Here is a 19,061-nt window from a genome sequence, read left to right on the forward strand (position 1 = left end):
GTCAATCTTATTTGAAGAATTAATTTGTTACAAATATAGAAAATGACTTTTCAAAAATCAGACTAGAGATGCAAAATATTCATTATAACTTGGTAGAAGCAAAACTAGACCAATAGAAAATAATTGGTTGACCTTTTAGTTTCAGTAAACCGTGCTCAAAATCACAAATGCTGAGCTTTTAGAGCGCAGTGATATGTCAGACATCAAACTGACAATAAAACAGAGAAAATGGAGATGGTTGGTGCACACTCTAAGGAAGCCTTGACTTGGGACCCCTTCACAGGAAAAAGGAAACCAGGTAGACCAAAATCAACCTGGTGGAGGGAATTCCTTGAGGAACTGAGAGATAAGAATTTTTCATCTTTCAGTGAAGCCTCTACTGAGGCCCAATTCAAAGATAAATGGAGAACCATTGTGCGTGGCCTATGCTCTGGAAAGAAGAGATAAATGGCGATGATGATGATGAAACCGTGCTCTATTTTTCTCAGGCTTGGATCATACAGACACAGAATTAAGAGTTCAATGCTTTTCGTTTCACTTTGGCTTAACTCAAAAATGAAACAACCCCCCCCCCAAAAAAAACTTTTTTATTACTTTGAAAAAATCTAAATAAAAATATGGGTTTTGGGATTCAACTCCCCCCTCCTCAATTGCCCATAGAGGCCTCTAGCTTAGCCGCTAGAGTTTTTTTTAAAGAATCAAACAGGTTAAGTCTACGGTGGATTTATAATGGTAAAAGTTCATAATGGTTATTATTTATTATTACTTGGATCTCTCACAAGATTATCATGTACTATAATAAAGTGAAACTTGTGGCTGGCTAATAATAAAATAATGATCCTCCCCCCTCCAACTACTGGATAAAAGAACTAACCAATAAATATGGTCCATATTGGCAACCTTAATTTTAGCAGTTAATTGACAAGATCTTACGGAACAGACAAACAAGCAGCTAACCTGTCTTGTTCATTTTGCATGAAATTACTTGATTAATAATAAATATTATTTATTTGATTATTAAAAAGTGTAAAATTTACTTCTAACTTTAATAAAACATAATGTTATTTCAATAAAGTTAGAGTATAGAGGGGTCGAAGGTATATGGCTAGATAGAACTATGGCAAAGACCTACTAACATATTCATATAGCTCGAGAAATTTCACAGCTTGGTCACAAAAATGGCCAAGTTTTATACAGGATTTTCATTTTTAGAAACATTCCCCTAACTATAAAATTTAACATGTATTTATGTTTGTCCCTAATAAATAATGAATATATCTTAAAATTAATGAAGTAAACAAAACAATTTTAGCGTTGTCAAAAAATAATAAAAACCGTAAAAATCTGGACTTTCTGTAAGATATTTTCACTGCAAGCTGCTAACAGATACAATCATTTCGGAAAGTAGATATCATTAACAATTTTTAAAAATAGCAATATTAAGTTTCAAATTAAAAGCAATATAGGTTTAAATTGTTTTTAAAATAATTTTCTTAGGAGGGGGCTTTAAAATTTTTATTCCAGTACTAGATAGAAAACTTTCTTCCTTTCCCCTTTCCGAAATATTAGAACTGTCCGTAGCTCCTACGTAAATCTGCTGCGCTTGTCTGTTTATATGTTACTAGCGGCTTCGCCCCTAGCCTCTAGGGGCTTTGCCCCAAGAGATGGTAAAAAAAGTGTAAGGTGAAATTTGTAAAAAAAAATATTCCACAAAGGAAATCTTCTACAAAGGACCAAGAATATTTCTTACAAAAAAAAAAAAAAAAAAAAAAAAATGGGGGGGATTTTTTTGTTTTTTGGGGGGTTGGGGGTGTCCCACCCCCCAAGAAAATAGCTTAAAACCACCACAGGACCAATAGGTATATACCCTGAAGAGTAGAATCCAATCGGTTCAGTGGTTAACGAGATCTTAAGGGACAGACGGACAGACATCAAGCTACTTTGTATTATAGATATTTAGTAGTGAAGCTACTCTATAATTCACTTTATCAGTAAGTCCGGATTTTTTTTTCAATGAATTTGTAAATAAAAAATAATCTGTATTTGCCTTTTATAAAAGGATTTTACATCCTAACAATATGTAATATGTAAATTATTTTAAATTGTAGCTCTTTTATAACTCTATACATGTCTTTCTCTGCTTTTTACATCAGCAACTAAATGTATGTAATTATTTTCAATTCCTGAAAATCATAAAAATCTGTACATTGCTATATTTTTAATATTTTATTCATTAAATCAACTGATTTTAGAAAGACATATTTTTTTAAATGCTGCTACACTTGATATTATCATCCTTGTTATAATGTATTATAGTATTTGAATAAAAGGATCATTATTTTTTGTCAAAACTTTTTAAAGCTAGCTTTGTAATAATGACGTTTAAATTCTGTTACATTTACTGATAATTATCATTTAATAATTCATCGCTTATTTTCAAGGCCTTACTATTCTAATTATATATATATATTATTATGTTTAATAAGAAAATTCCGACATTCGTCCCAGTTTATTATTTTTAAAAATTAGCTGTCTTTGAATTAAATATTCAAATAAAATAACACAGAACAAACTGGTTTTGAATACAAAACACAAACAAATTAATGGAAACACTTTTTGAAAAGATAGCATTGATTTTAAATGATAAATATGTTCTAAATTTTTACAAAAACTAGGCAAAACATTTTTTTGTTGTTGTTGATAGCAATATCTTATTCTTATAGTCCTATTTATAAATAGCTTTACACTAAAATCTTTTGATTTAATTGTTTTAACTCTTGTACAATTGGTCAGATGACTTTAATTAATAATAAAGGTTCCCCAAATCCTTATACCAACAAGTTGATGATTTTGATTATTTCTTCAATCCTTATTCCAATGACAGCATATGAGCTTTCTAGCAGCTAAGTGAGAAAGCAAAATTTATATCGATAAAGAACCTTCTGCAATGTGTTAGGTCTTTGAAAAAAGAATGTTTGTAGCTATCTGTTTATACATCTATACTCTAAATTTATTGTTATTTCATAAAAAAAATTATTCTCTAGTACAAAACAATCAAATAAGTATCTAAAAAGGTCAAAATTTAAAAAAAAAAATTTCTTAAATGCCAATTATTACACACTTCAGGTCTTAAATTTCATAATTTTGATTAAATTTTTGCATTTTTATAATTTAGTTACGATACATGGCAAAAAAAAAAGAATCACATTTATTACATAATTTTTTAACAATATCATATACATAATACTTATGTACATTATTTTATGTGGAATCCAAAAAATAGTTTTCTTTAGTAATTTATTAGAGGTTGATTTTTTTGTCTATCAAAAATCGAGCAATCAAATAAACTTTTTATTTAGTTAATACTGTAATATACAGGGATATTTTTTAAGAAATAGGACAATGGAAGAAAAATTATGCATACCCCCTAATTATAATAACAAAATAAACAATGAGAAATCTTGTCTTCAAAACTTTGGGTACCAGTAAAATTTACACTCCAATGTCCCATCCATCCCTGGTAATATGCAATAATTTCAATATTTATACAGTTTTATTTTTCATAAGTCATATTAATTTCTCCTTTAACATCAGTGGATTGTTCATGTACACTGTATTTTTGGCCTAACTTCTCATCCTTAAAAAAAAAGAATAATATTAGAATTTTTAGGACATTAAGATCTCAGAAACGGTTGGAAATATTAAGCTTTTTTTTTGTGTTTAGTTTTGTTTTAGAACAAAGCAGTTTATTTCATATGAATTAGACAGACAGACAAACAGTTCAAGAAAAACATGAAGTAGATACTAAAGAAGCCTAAGTAAAGGTATGTAACATAAAACAAGTTTTAGTTTACGCCAAGTTGATAAGAAAGACAGGTGTTTGAAAATAGAGGAATCAATTACAGATTAACTACAACACTAAATACTTACAAAATCTACTCCGATTTCATCTGTGTACGCCTTCAACCTGTCCCTAAACGCCTTGGGCCAGCAGGCAAAGATACTGGTCAGGGCCGGAGATATGAGTCGCCGGTCAACCCGCCGATGATCCTCTGGCTTGATGAGGCTGACAACGATGCCGACGACGATGCACCACATGCACGCGATGGCGGAGAACCACATGTAGGACACCTCGTACAGCGGCAGGTGCTGGAATGTCTCGGAGGGTACCTACACATTTTTAATAAGATTGTCAACAGAATAAATATTATAATCCAGAGGATTTGTATTTTAACATTGCTAATACAAAATAACTAGTAGAAGATTATTAGAAGCTAGGGAATGTCATTCAGACAAACAAAAATCTTCCCTTATCTCCTTCTTCTTACCCACTTCCCTACAGCTACTTAAAACAAGCTTTAAGCCAACTCTACGCCAACAAAATATTGAATTTTCCGCAACTTCAAATGGATTAATTGATTGAATAGCAGCCCCTGATTAAAAGAAGTATAACAAAGTAATAGTTATTTATTGGATCGTATTATAGACAGCTTTCAGCGGGCATTAAATAAAAAATTTATAAGATTAAAACCAGTTTTGTTAGCACCCGGGGGCCGTGGAAAGTTAGCTGTCATACGATGCTATACATGATTTTTCAGCATGGCTGAAAATTTGTTCTAATCCAGCGGATATAATCAGTTTCGAAGCCATGCTAGAAATATTTTTAAAAAAACTTTTAAGTATATTAAACATTTCATGTGCCACACGAACGTATACAAAGGATAGTTATCGAATAGCTTCGCTACTAAAAATACAACTAAAATTCATAATTTGCAAAAAAAAATTAATTTCTATTTCATGCATTGATGTATTCCATCCCTCCCCTGCTCACCTTGGGATCCTTCATGGTGTAGTTGAGCCAGGACTCCGGGCACCCCTCGATGCTGGTGGGCATCTTGGGCGACCACGTCTTACCATCATACGTCCCCGCCAACTGCGAGGCCGTCTGTCCGAAGCCCATCCACATGGTAAAGATTAGGGAGGAGAATTCACCCACGAATGCGCCCTTAAAAAGAAATATAATATTTATTAAGATAATTGTTAAAATGATTTTGGTGGGGGTATAATAAAGGGCCTAACTTTTACTTAAAATTATCCAAGCCATTTTCTGGAGTGTTAGGGTGTGGGATATGGTGGCATCCCCACTGTAATTTTTCCAGCCAATCCCCAAGATTTATTTAGGGACGTTTATCCTTATCTACCCCCACCCTTCTTTATGAGCACGCCTCTCATTTAGTTTATCTAAGTTTAAGTACAAAAATAGATAAAATTTAAAAAATAGACAAAAGAAAGTTTATTTAGGGTCCTAGGACAAACGCTGGAGTCCCAAACGTCGGAGTGGACAATCGTCGGAGTGGACACTTAACCTAACCAAACCTATTTTAGTCCATCTTACAGTTTTCTTTTTAAATGCCTAACCCCTGCGGGAGGCTTATTGGTACATTTATATCTTAACCTGATCTAATCTGTATAGAAATACTGAATTAAATTAATATTTTAACACTCCTGCGTTTGTCCACTCCGACGTTTGGGACTCCTGCGTTTGTCCTGGAACCTTATTTAGGTATACATTTAGGATAGGAACCTTGCAGGTTTTAAGTCAATACTTTGTAATAGGAATAAGGAAAAAATATTAACACATATAGAATCTTATTCTTATTTTTGGGTTAGGGTAAGAGCCCCGCAGGAATAGGCCTTTATAAGAATGATAATTACCGTGTATGTAGCAAAAGGAACAAACATGCCCAGAGTGAAAGCTCCCAACACAGGTCCTCCTACTATTCCAAATATGCCCAGGGCAGCCTGAACAAAATAATTATAGATTAATATAAAAAAAATTATTAAATTAATATAGGATATATTGTACTTATAAGGTTAATAAATATTTCTCCAAATACAAAATGGCATAAACAGAATCGAAATATATAAAAAATAACTATATTGTTTTTTTTAATAACAGTTTGTAAAATAGTATGACGATGTCAACTAAGGTGATTTGCGCCATCTGGTAAATATAGGCTATTGTAATTAAAGTCAGCACAGAAGTTAAACAGGAATATTTGATTAGCTTCTTACTTAAGGTACGATTAAGAATTATGTTTTAAATGTACCAACGGACTTTCTGATAGCGATTATATAGTTGCTACGCTTTCCAATATAACTGTTACAGGAATTTTCATGTCAAGTTTAAAATCTTTTGGATAGGACTTTTCTAACATATCAAAAAGATATATCCGCAAAGGATAGACAGACGTAAGGACCGTTCCTCATTATAGAAAAAAAGAATTATAATACCTCTAAAACACCGCCAACGTTCTTGACGACAAAGATGAAAGCATATCCAATAATTCCGAAGAGGATGGCCAGGGCTTTAGAGACATGGGTGGCCCGCTGGTCAGTCATGTGGATACCACACCCCGTTTGTATAAAGTCCCTGACAATAAAAATATGTAGTTGAGTGGTTTTCCTCAAAATGTCATATCGAGCACAAAAAAACATCTCACTTTTAAATAGATTTTAAATGGAACCCCTGTTTGATTTTTGTTTGGTTATTTGTAGCTTAAATTTTTTTTATAGAATTCAATAACGATTGCATACAGGTAAAGAAATATGTATCAATCTGCCTGGAAGAATTTTTTCAAGAGAGCTAGCTAGGACTCAATCTGTGGTCCCCAGTGGTGAATAGTAAGTATAAACTGAATAAGTGTTACAACTTTGTCAACAAGTATGTTCTATTACCATTATAAAATCTATTATACTTTAATTAAATTAGCGTAGCTGCTCTATAAAAGACCTACCTCAAACATACAGCAGCCAGACTGTTTAATCCAGAGCTAACCGTACTCAGTGCTCCACTAAACACACCAGCCACAAACAAACCTTAACAAAAAAATATGAAATATGTTAAAAATACAATTAATGTCAGATACGTTAAAGGAAAACGTAATTTTCTCAGTTGGTATTCAAGATAAACACCAAGAACATCTCATGCGGAACCAATATTTAATTCACTTGACCTGTCGATAATTCTCTTGAAGACATAGAATTTCATGTCTGAAAAAAACTCTGACTATTGCACATCTACCCTGTAACTCACTTCGTATGTTTGTCTGTATGTCCTTTCGTAACTGTCTGGCGGACAAAGTCTGATTGTACCTGGAACGCCGGGATAGTCTCCCATAACCTGCATCACAAACAAGGGGAAGAGCTGGTCCTTCTTGTCGACCTGCTGAGTGGTGATGGGGTCGCAGTCGTGGTACAGGGCGTACATCACCAGACCGCCGTATGCGCAGATCAACAATAGGCTACCAATACCCAGAACGTTCCACCAAATTGCTCTTGAAAATAAAGTTTGATTAATAAAAATACATATACTTTCTTAGCTTTTCGTCGGGCAGGTGAAAGGTTCGAATCTTGGTTAATACCAGGTCAGCTTAAGAGGGTTAGTTCATCCTACTTCCCCTACCCATTGATAATCATTACAAAAAAGTTTTCGGACACACCAATAGACAATGTGAGTCATAGACCTTAATAATAAAATAAAAATAAGCAAAAACTTAAGTAGCATTTGAGACAACGAATTGGAGAATTTTTTGATAAAACTTTTGTTACCAGTATAATCAATAGTCTTATGCCCACTTCCTCACTGCAATTTTTACTTTTTTTAAATTATAAAAATGTAAAAATCTTACTTGACTGCTTGTGACTTTTTCTTGACTGTGAGGTACCTCTGAACCTGTGTCTGGTTAATACCATAGATAGATATCCAGGTAAAGTATCCACCTATCACGCGTAGAGTCAATTGTGACAAGAAATTTAGTTTGATGGTAGGTAAATTGAGGCCTAATTTTGTACATTATATGTAAACTATTTGAATTAGGGGTCTACCCCGGGTTTATTTATTATCAATTTAAAATATTTATTTACATTGCCAGGGAGGGAATTAACACCCTTCTAGGCAAAAACTTTTTTTCGCCCATCTTGTAAGTTTGCTATAACTCCTTTGACACACCTCCTAAACAAACCCAAGTATAATATGGAAAGAAGGTGTATCAACTATTTTTTTTATAGCTAGCCGGTTCTTTTAGTAAGTAGTAGATGTAAAATTTTTCATAGAATTCAGATATGCAATCGGTTTTTTTGTAGACCTCTTATTTTTTAAGTAATTTAAGTTTAAAAAAAAAAAAATTAAGTCGATTTTAAGGTACTAAAATGCAACAAAAAAAAGAAAGAAAATGGTCATTATGAACAAAAATAGTAAGATCTTTAATTTGACACCTTACTTTTTCAATTCTGTCAGGTAATTATTGAAAAAATCGATTTTTTTAAACCCACAAGAATAAAAACTTTGAACTTAATTTTATTATTTCACAAATAAAAAAATATGGGTTCATATATACCATTAGAATCAGAAAAATATTACGAATCCATTGTAAGCAAAATTGAAAAAAAAAGTTTACAATATAGTATATAAACTACAATAAAAGGAATTATATGAAAATATCATATTATGTTGTACAGGCAACGTCTTAATTCTTCAATTGAGTATAAAAATGGGAAGGGGGTAAAGAGGGGGTAAAGAGGGGGTAAAAAAGGGAAGACAATAGTGTTGTCTGAACAAAAAAAATAATTGGCCATTTCTGTAATTTTTTAATTTTTTAATTTTTTTCAATTTTGCTTACAATGGATTCGTAATATTTTTCTGATTCTAATGGTATATATGAACCCATGTTTTTTATGTCTGTTTGAGAAAATATTTAGGTCTAAAGTTTTTATTATACCGAGGTTAAAAAAATAGATTTTTTCAATAACTACTCAACAGAATTTTAAAAGTAAGGTGTCAAATTAAAGATCTTACTATTTTTGTTCTTACTGACCATTTTCTTCTTTTATTTTGTTGCGTTTTAGTACCTTAAAACCGACTTAATTATTTTTTTTAAAAACTTAAATTACTTAAAAAATAAGAGGTCTACAAAAAAAACGATTGCATATTTGAATTCTATGAAAAATTTTACATCTACTACTTACTAAAAGAACCGGCTAGCTATAAAAAAAAAAGTTGATACAACTTCTTTTCATAAAAATATAGGGGTATAGTCCCTTTCGTAACATCGCACCATATGGGGCGATTCTTCGTATTTTTCACAGTAGCTTTTCTCCTATTTCTAGCCCCTGCGGCGTGCTCTAACCCTGCGGGGCCAATTACCTAGCCCTGTGGGGCAATCACCTAACCCAATATAACCTAACCTAACCTAAAATAACCTATAAAAGGAATTTTAAAAATACGACGAATCGCCCCTTATGGAGCGATGTTACGAAAGGGACTATTCCCAAATATAGTTATCATGTTATCGACACTACTTAAGGATAATTGATCAAGTTTTTGTCACAATTAAGCTCCTTCCCTATGACCAGTGACCAGACAGTGTGGCGCATGCGCATGTCAGGCTCAAAGTTGAAAAGCTCGATCCTGCCGCTCTGATAGTTCCTGTCAAACACAACAGCCGCGCCCCCGACGTCGTAGTTACCCTTGATGATGATTGCAAGGAAGGAGCCGAACATGCAAGCAGCCTGAATAATTAACATGTCATTAAGACTGTTGATAAAAATAATGAAAAAACACAATAGAATTATATAAAACCTGTACCTGAAATGTATCTGTCCACATGACCGCCTTGATACCTCTAATAGTTGTATAGAAAATACGCACAAAAATTCAGAAGAAATATATAAAACCTGAACCTGGAATGTATCTGTCCACATGACTGCTTGATACCTCTAATAGTTGTATAGAAAATACACACCAGAATCATATGAAACCCGTACCTGGAATGTATCTGCTTGATACCTCTAATAGTTGTATAGAAAATACACACCAGAATTATGTAAAATCTTTACCTGGAATGTATCTGTCCACATGACTGCTTGATACCTCTAATAGTTGTATAGAAAATACACACCAGAATTATATAAAACCTGTACCTGGAATGTATCTGTCCACATGACCGCCTTGATACCCCCGATAGTTGTATAGAAAATACAGACTAAGAAAATGATGGCACAGGCCAAATCCACGTTGATTCCAGTCACCTTAAATATTAAATTAAAATCAAATAAAGAGGTCGGATGAATGCTATTTTGTCTGTGTGTCCATTAAAATCTCGAGATTCACTGGACTGATGGACATAAAACTTTAGAATAAATTTCATTTTAGTTTTAGTCAAGTTTTAGAATATTATTTCACGTTATGAAATATGAATATTGACAAGGAATTTATATGGGAAATGCGTTTATTTCTGCTGCTATTTAGGATAGAAGACTTTTTTTCTTAATAAGATTTTGCTAACCAATGACATCTACTCCATAATAACTTAGTTCGTCGGTCCACCATTGCTAAACTTTGAGTTTTTAAAGAAAATTATGTTTTTTCAGCTGTATCAAAGATAGCTTGCTGAAGATTCATATGACCGCCCAAATATTTAAATCATAGAGAAAACAAAGTAGTGGGTTTAGTTGTATTTTCACAGTAGCTTTTCTCTTATTCCTATCTCCTGCGGGGGCTCTAACCATGCTGGGCCTATTTCTTAACCCTGCGGGGCAATCCCTAACATTTACTTAACTTAAAATAACCTATCAAAAGCTACTGTGAAAATACGACGAAACCCCTACTTCGTTTACTTTTCACGATCCAAATACAGGGTTATCCAGGTTTTTAAAACATTTAACAACTTACCTGTTCTAAGGCTAGGGCCGGAGCGTACACAACAATAGACATGTACACACACATGATAACTTACCTGTTCTAAGGCTAGGGCCGGAGCACACACAACAATAGGCATGTACACACACATGATAACTTACCTGTTCTAAGGCTAGGGCAGGAGCGTACACAACAATAGACATGTACACACACATGAAAACTTACCTGTTCTAAGGCTAGGGCAGGAGCGTACACAACAATAGACATGTACACAACCATCTGGAGGGTAAAACAGGCCGAACTCAAAATTCTTACTGCTTTACCAAACCTACAAATAATATTTTTTAATACACTTAAAACAAATTATATCCATAAGCAGCGCTGCAACATACAACTAACATCATAGGAGATGTCTTGTATTTTAACTATTGGTTGAAAAGTTGGGACACTTCCAGTTTGGAACAAAGCAATTGAAGTTAAATACAAGTTTTTGAGCCAACGAATCAAAGTCAGCGTTGTTATTAAACTTTTGGACCCAGTGTAATTTACAGATCAATATCCACTTCCCTTCTGAATACCGTTATAGTAAATTAAGTAAATATAAGTTTTAATAAATATTAGTAAAATTATAGAATATAATTTAAGACAAACAGACAAAGGCTACTTATAAAGTAGCTTCGCCATTAAATAATTACTTTACCTATATTCTAGATATTCATAGCTGGTAGTAACTTTTATATTCATAAACACTGGAAGGTACAGGTGGGCTGCAGCTCCCATCACAAGGGGGTAGGACAACACCAAGGCTACATACTGTGTCCCTGAAAATAAGAATAATAGAAACCTATAGCTCCCATCACAAGGAGGTAGGACAACACCAAGGCTACATACTGTGTCCCTGAAAATAAGAATAATAGAAACCTATAGCTCCCATCACAAGGGGGTAGGACAACACCGAGGCTACATACTGTGTCCCTAAAAATAGGAATAATAGAAACCTATAGCTCCCATCACAAGGGGGTAGGACAACACCGAGGCTACATACTGTGTCACTGAAAACAAGAATATTAGAAACCTATAGTTCCCATCACAAGGAGGTAGAACAACACCAAGGCTACATACTGTGTCCCTGCAAATAAGAATAATAGAAACCTATAGCTCCCATTTTATTTAGAGAAGGTTCTGCATCTTAAATTGTTTTCAACAATCGACCAATAAAAGTTTCAGGTAATCTTCTGGGATCATTAAATAGATGATCCCCCCCCCCGGAAAATTTCTTATTTGTGAAATTCTGCTTTTTGTAGCTTGTAGATCTGATTGGATAGGGTAGTAAAATGAATTAAACCAGAATTGTTTTTAGCTTAGGTTAAGATATGAATATAAAAATAGCCCTCCGCAACTTGCAAGGGTTAGGCAAATAAAAAATTATAAGATTGTTTAAAATAGGTTAGGTTAGGTTAAGTGTCCAATCCTACGTTTGTCCACTCCGACGTTTGTCACTCGTGCATTTGTCCTAAAACCATAATATTTACGTCGAACCTTAAGAAATATTCTAAACCAACTAATTACTTCCCAATCAAAAATTTATTATAAAAAGAAGACATACAAACAAACATCCTAATACCTAATGGATTCTGTATAAGATAATTGTCTGCAAAGTTGATTTAAAGCAGAGATTTAAAGGGATAAGAAAACGACCGATAAAGTAATACACAAAATTACCCCTACTGTAGATTATAATTTGTGGTTGAAACTTTTGGACACATTTTAAGAAACCAATCAACCAAAAAACTATAAAAGTCCCCAAAGTTGTTAAGCCAACAAATAAGAAAACGTTGGGGACTAGTGTGATAAACAGCCCATTGTCCCCTGTATTTCTTCTTTCAAGTAACTATGAGTCTATAAATAATTGCTAACAAGGCAAATAACTAAGAAAATAAGTGAAACAACAAGAATACATTATGTTCATACATTTCAGCTAATAGACCTAATTCAAACAAAATATTCCCTCCACCCTCCCTCCTTGGATTTAGTGAGGGTATTTATACTTTTTCTTTACTCCCCCCCCCCCCCCCATTCGCAAGCCCATTTAAATAGTGTATAAAAGATTATTCTCTACATGAAAGCAACAGGATGTCTATCTGTCTGTAACGAAGGATATGCTAGACCCTGAACTGATATGTTTTTTCTTTAGTGTCAATCTTCTTAAAATCTTTGAAGTACCAAGAGAAATCAACCCTGGAAAAATTCCTCCCTTTCAATTTAAAAAAAAATTTTCTACTTAAAACTAAACTTAACTAAACTACTACCGTACCCTTTCTCTCAAAAGCTCCTAGAGGCCTCTATTTACATTAAAGAAATGTTATAGGGAATCTTATAAAAGAATGATAAAAGAAGTACTAACAAAATAAAGTAATCATTTGTTAAGTAACTATCTTTCTTACTTCTCCTTTAATGTATATTGCAGAAGCGTTCAGAAGGGGGGTGTATACACCCCTTGGCAAATATAAAGTGTAGGGAGGGGGGAAGGGAGGTAACTAATTATTATTATGTGTGTTCCCTACGATCTTCTAAACCCTCCTTGTAACATCACAATAAAAGTTTTTTAAAAAGTCAAACCAACCTTAAATTTTAGGGGAGTGTGAAAAAAATTTCTCTTATTTATTGGAATCCGGTGGATAGGAACCGGTTCTCATACATACGAAAAAACTATGTCTAGCATTGTATTATATCCAGCTTTCTACGAATATAAAAATGTACAATCATAAGATTAAAACCATTTTTTAGCCCGTGCCTTCGGCACCTTGGCGCTAAAAAAACTGGTTTTAATCTTATAATTGTACATTAAGAGATATAAGTTTTCCGGAATTTTAATGTAGGGAGTAGATTTGAAATCTACATCAAATTTTAAGGATTTTTTATAAAATTCGTTTTTTGTAAAATTCTTTATCTAAAAGCGAAAATACATTTTAAGTTAATTAATTTTGACCAATAGGATAGGTGGATTTTAAACTACCTGCGCTCTAATTGGTTGAATGATGTACGACATCCAATCAGAGCGCAGATTTTTTAAATCCACCAATCACAGATGCCAAAATTAATTAACTTAATTTGTATTTCCGCTTTTAGATAAAGAATTATACAATAAACGAATTTTATAAAAAATCCTTAAAATTTGATGCAGATTTCAAATCTACTCCTTACATTACAATTCCGGAAAACTTATATCTCTTATTGTACATTCTATATCCGCGGAAAGCTGTTTATAATACGATGCGAGAAATAACTATTACAATTCAAACTTCAAAGTACACTTGTTTGACTCTTGAGAATGTTTATTAAATAGAGGTTGTATCCACCCCCTGACAACCTTCAAAGTTCGCACCCCCCCCCCCCCTCTGGCACTCTGTGCACGCCACTGATCTATTGTATAATCTATTATTTTTAGTTTACATAAAAGAAAAGAAATACTGTGGATAACTAAGAAACTTATATTATTTAAGAAGGTGGTTTAATTTTTTTATTTTTAGTATTGGACATAAATATATCAAATTTCGTGCACTTTAATGTCAGACATATCAGCACTTATTTTTGCAATGACGTCTGCAAAACCATTAAATAAGAATTGTTCCTGATCCTACTCGGCATGTTGAGACTGCGACCATATCCAGAGAACCCAGGTTAAGACTATGGCCTATATATTAATGTACATCCCCAGTCATGATACACAAAACAGGGACGTTATCACCTCTTTATCCCCACCCCCCAACAAATTCATTTGGGGTTGCCTAAAATTTTAAATTTTTAATTGTTGCCCCCCCCTCCGCTAAAAAAAAAGCTTGGACGTCCTTGACACAAAATTATCTCTCTGTTAAAACGTTCGGACACTCCAACCAATCAAATTCAATAAAAGTCCCCAAAGTTGTTAGGCCAACGTATAAGAAACGCTATTATAAAACTTTGGGGACTAGTGTAATAAACAGTCCAATGTCCCCTCCCACCCTGAACCATACCTGAAACGTACATCTCGGCGGGTGTGCCGAGGAGTGTGATGGCGGACATGAAGGAGGCCACCAGGGACAAGGTCATGGGCAGGGTGCCCATGCTCCGGCTGGCCATCAGAAACTCCTCCGTGTTCTTCTGACCTCTGCAGGACAACATTATAAACTGTTTATCAAAGTAAATAGGTAGGGAGGGGACATATGATCAAATATTTTGGTCCCCAAAGTTATATAGACAATCAAATCTCAAATAACACAGAAAACTTATAACGTGAGTATTAATAAACATTCCCTCTACTATTATTATTATAATCTACTCACGCATCTGACATAGCAACAGCTGTTTGAAATGTTGACGTCTTCAGTAATAGCGCTGTTTGGGCCGTGATTCGAACCCATTACCTCGTTGGTAACCATATATATATATTAAATAAAGTAGTCAGTTTTTTGTTTGGTTTTTCCATTATAGGTAAGCTTCACATAGATATTGAGATGGTTTTAGGCTATTTTTCTTTTTCTTACCCAATTGAATACAAGGTCCCCTTAATGCTAGCCGCTAGTCCTATTGCATGAAGCATGAGATCCCAATAACTTCTAAACCAATTGGGTTCTCTATTTTAGGGTAGTGGGACAAAGTGTCTAAAAAATCAGCCATGAGATGTTATAAAAATGAGGGAGATGAGAGAAGAGGTGGGAAAGAAAATTCCTAAAAAAGAGATGGATAATCCCTCATTTTTATGACGTCACAGGGCTGATTTTTAAGACACTTTGTCCCACTACATTTTAGGTATAGGTTCTGTGGTGGTTTTAGTCTAACATTTTGAGATTAAGTCTTGAGATAGTTCTAAGCTATTTTTCTGGCCCCTCTCTGCCCTTCGAATACAAAGCCCCTAGATGCTACTAGCCGATATTTATAATAGAAAGCTCGTATATAATATTCCTGATACAAAAGAATACTCCAATGAGAGCCGAGACTGCTAGCATGCCAGCAAAGATGACGTGGTTGGCCGCGTGGTTGAACTTGTCGATCAACACCTCCTTGGTAAACAACACAATCTCAGGCTCGTCCATTTTTTATGTGATTTTTTTCTGAAAAAAATATTTTAAGAATTTTAAAAGAAAGTGAGGGCGGGTTGAGGTCAACCACACTGAAATTTTTATTCGGTTGATATTTATACACAAAGTTTTCTAGATACGTTATTTCATTCGTTAGTATAAAAACGATAGATTTCGACTGTTTTGTTTTCAACTATCAGGCTCCAAATTTGCAACCAACAATTTTAAACTACAGAAGCGATACACATTAATTTTCTTTTTAAAAATCTATGCGTAATTCTAGATTTTAAACTTATTATGTGGTATTCACACTTAAAACCCATTATTCAAAACTAAAAATCTTCCTGAATTTAATTTGTCACAAGCATTTTGCAATTTCGATGTTTGGCTTTGAGTATTCTAATGGAAAAGATATCCTACTGCGAATTGGTGTTTTACTTGCTAGAAGAAATTTATCAGTAAATAACCGAATTTCTTGCCAAAACTAGAACAAACAGAAATATTATTATCCTTATACTAAAGTAACAGGATGTCTGTGTGTTTGTGTGTTTGTGTGTTTGTACCGAAGGATCTCGCTAACCAATGAACCGATCGGGTTCTCCTTAACAGGGTAGCTTCTCATAGGTCCCGTGAAGGTTTATAACTATTTTGGGGGAGGGTACCACCACCCTCCTAAGAGATATCGCCCCTTAGAAAAAATTTCCCCCCCCCTCAAAATTTTTTTTTTCCAAATTTTTTTTATAACTAAAATAAAAAAAGTCGGGGGGGGACACCCCCCCCCCCCCCACAAAAAAAATTTCCCCCAACAAATTTTTTTAAATTTTCTTTTAAAATCTAAAATAATAAAATTGGGTTATAAAATTCGACTCTCCTCAAGTGCCCCTAGAGGCCTCTAGGGGCGTAGCCGCTAGTTCTTAGATAAAGGAATAGGACAATGATAAATTTATTAGGGAGGGAAAAGTCATTAGACTTAAAGTAACAGTGGTACCAAAAGTTTTATAAACTTGTTCTCTCATTTGTTGTTGGGTAATTTGTATAGAATCTTGATTGATTGGTTCAACCAATAATTTAATATATATTAAAAGAGTAATCATCATTGAGGATGAAGAATATCAATTTATCTTCCATTGTCTTATCCAATTCGATCCCTATAAATTAATCGAAATTTTGTGTGTTAAGATTGTTGAAAATATCCTAGGGAGAGAATTGGCTGTAGATTGATTACCCGTGATTGAGATGACAGCTAAAGTCAGGGTCCGATTTTGTACATATGTTTTTGGTGGTTTACAAATCTATTTTTAAATGTACAAAGCAAAATAATTTTTAGCCAATTATTAATTTGACTCTTCAGGGATATAAAGAGATAAGACAAAAGCCGATTAATTGATGTACATTCCCAATGATGATACACAAAATTACCCCTTCCGTAGATTAAAATTAGTGGTTGATGAAACGTTTGGACACTCAACTATAAGAAACCAACCAAAAATAAATAAAAGTTCCCATGGTTGTTGAGGCAACGAATAAGTAAACGTTATTAAAAGACTTTGGGAACAAGTGAAATAAAGAGCCCAATGCCCCGATTCCTCCCTGCTTTTAGTGGTATCATACCTTTGGCTTTGTACAATTAAAACTTGTGTACATTCTCAGAATATTAGGTTTCTATCACCGGGATTGTTTTCTCCCTTCCTAATTGTTTGCTCATATTAAATCAGTGAATTAAAATAAACTTGAAAAATCTGGTTTACTTAATTGTTCATACCAGAATTAGAAATTTAATCAGCACAAAATTTAAATAAAGAAAACGATTGTATAATATTAATCAACTCTTGGCAACTGCCTATTATAAAACGGCTCGTTTGCAATATACTGGCGGCTGTAGCTTTGACTGCTTCTCAACAGTAACCTTATCTGCTGAAGTTTAATATTTAGTTGCACAGGGTCTGGTATTCAGCCCATTAATTCAATTTGAAATTGCCGAAAATTAAATATTTTGTTGGAGTAAAGTTGGTGTAACTGAAAGGGAAGTGGGTAAGAAGGTGAGAAAAAAGGGGAGGGGGTTGAGGGAAAATTTTTCATTTAGAATTGTTTGTCAGAATCACATTCCCTTTTCCCTGTAGTTGCAAAATCAATCCGTGCATCTGTACGTTACTGATAGTGCTACTCGTTAATCTAGAAATGTTAGAATCGTTCTATCGATTTCAAACTTTCAGGATGATTCCAGTTTGGTAAAAGACAAATGGTAACTTAATAATTACCAGAAAGTCCGTAGGTCTCTTTTATGCATTTTGATTTTTTAGCTTTTGAAATAACTTGATTTTTGAAATAATCCTTCTTAGGTCGATAAGGAAAAATTAAATCATCGAAGCATTTCTATGTATAAGTCTTAAAATGTAAGTATTTTTATATAAAGAATGATATATCATTCAATTTTGCGACAAATTTAAAGCTATGGCTTCTATATTATTGTCTTTCTGTGAGGATTGTCTTTTATTATTGATTTTCAGGTCTATGGTTGTTTTCATCCTTAATTAAATGTAATTGTCTATTTTTGATTAAAAGAAAATAAGCTTATTTTAGTGTCTATATTATGCTAATAAAATTTACATGCATTGTTCTAAAAATCAAGGTAAAAACAAAGACAATAAAATAATGAAATACCTTATTAAAAAAATAATACCAGATCCAAGCAAATATAAGGAAAAAGCTATCTTCTATATATACACAGATATTAAATGACTATCAGAGCACTACCGACTTACTGGCGATCAAAGTAAAAAAATATACTGGATATGAGAATCTTCACACAAAAAAATTCAATAGTTTTAGCTGATCTCACCCCTAGAGTTTACGTGTAAAATTCTGACATTGGTAACTGGAATATTCTAAAGGGTAAATATGGGTGCTGCCACTTCTACCACTAGAAAAAATATAGTGACTGTGTTTTTGACAAGAAGTGGGTGTGATTTTGTCACTTTTGCTTTTTTGCTGTATTTTTGGCAATATTTTTTATCCACTGTCAAAACTACACCGATGCCGCTGACATTAACACAATTTTATTGTCATTTTCACACCCATGAATTTCAATGAGGCTGTTAAATTCACGGTTTTCATGACGAAAATATACCTATGTAAAGTGACTTACAACACACACAAATATAACAGAGCGGATGGGAAAGAATATTCTCATTCTCCAATAAGATCTCATAAACGGCTTGACAGATTGTTCTAAATTTTCAGGGCTGATTAGTTTTTTTGTTGTTGTAAAGCCCAGGTTTTAAGCTATTTTTAGATTTTAGTATACA

General features: G+C 33.5%; 1 protein-coding gene across 1 annotated transcript; it reads right to left on the reverse strand.

Moving 5' to 3' along the window:
- Positions 1-3,283: 3,283 nt before the first annotated feature.
- On the reverse strand, positions 3,284-15,809 carry LOC145317320 (sodium-coupled monocarboxylate transporter 2-like). Its single transcript, XM_080158341.1, has 14 exons — positions 15,641-15,809; positions 14,713-14,846; positions 11,400-11,520; positions 10,925-11,027; positions 9,982-10,089; positions 9,404-9,570; positions 7,692-7,781; positions 7,156-7,337; positions 6,798-6,879; positions 6,295-6,433; positions 5,716-5,802; positions 4,832-5,005; positions 3,931-4,170; positions 3,284-3,637 (listed from the first exon to the last, which is right to left on the reverse strand). The coding sequence occupies exons 1-14, from the start codon at positions 15,769-15,771 to the stop codon at positions 3,554-3,556; spliced, it is 1,842 nt and encodes a 613-aa protein (XP_080014467.1). The 5' UTR covers positions 15,772-15,809; the 3' UTR covers positions 3,284-3,553.
- Between the last annotated feature and the right edge of the window lie 3,252 nt (positions 15,810-19,061).

This window comes from Acartia tonsa, chromosome 4 (genome assembly GCF_053477335.1).
Source record: "Acartia tonsa isolate MP-2025a chromosome 4, ASM5347733v1, whole genome shotgun sequence".
Taxonomy (NCBI): Eukaryota; Metazoa; Arthropoda; class Copepoda; order Calanoida; family Acartiidae; genus Acartia; species Acartia tonsa.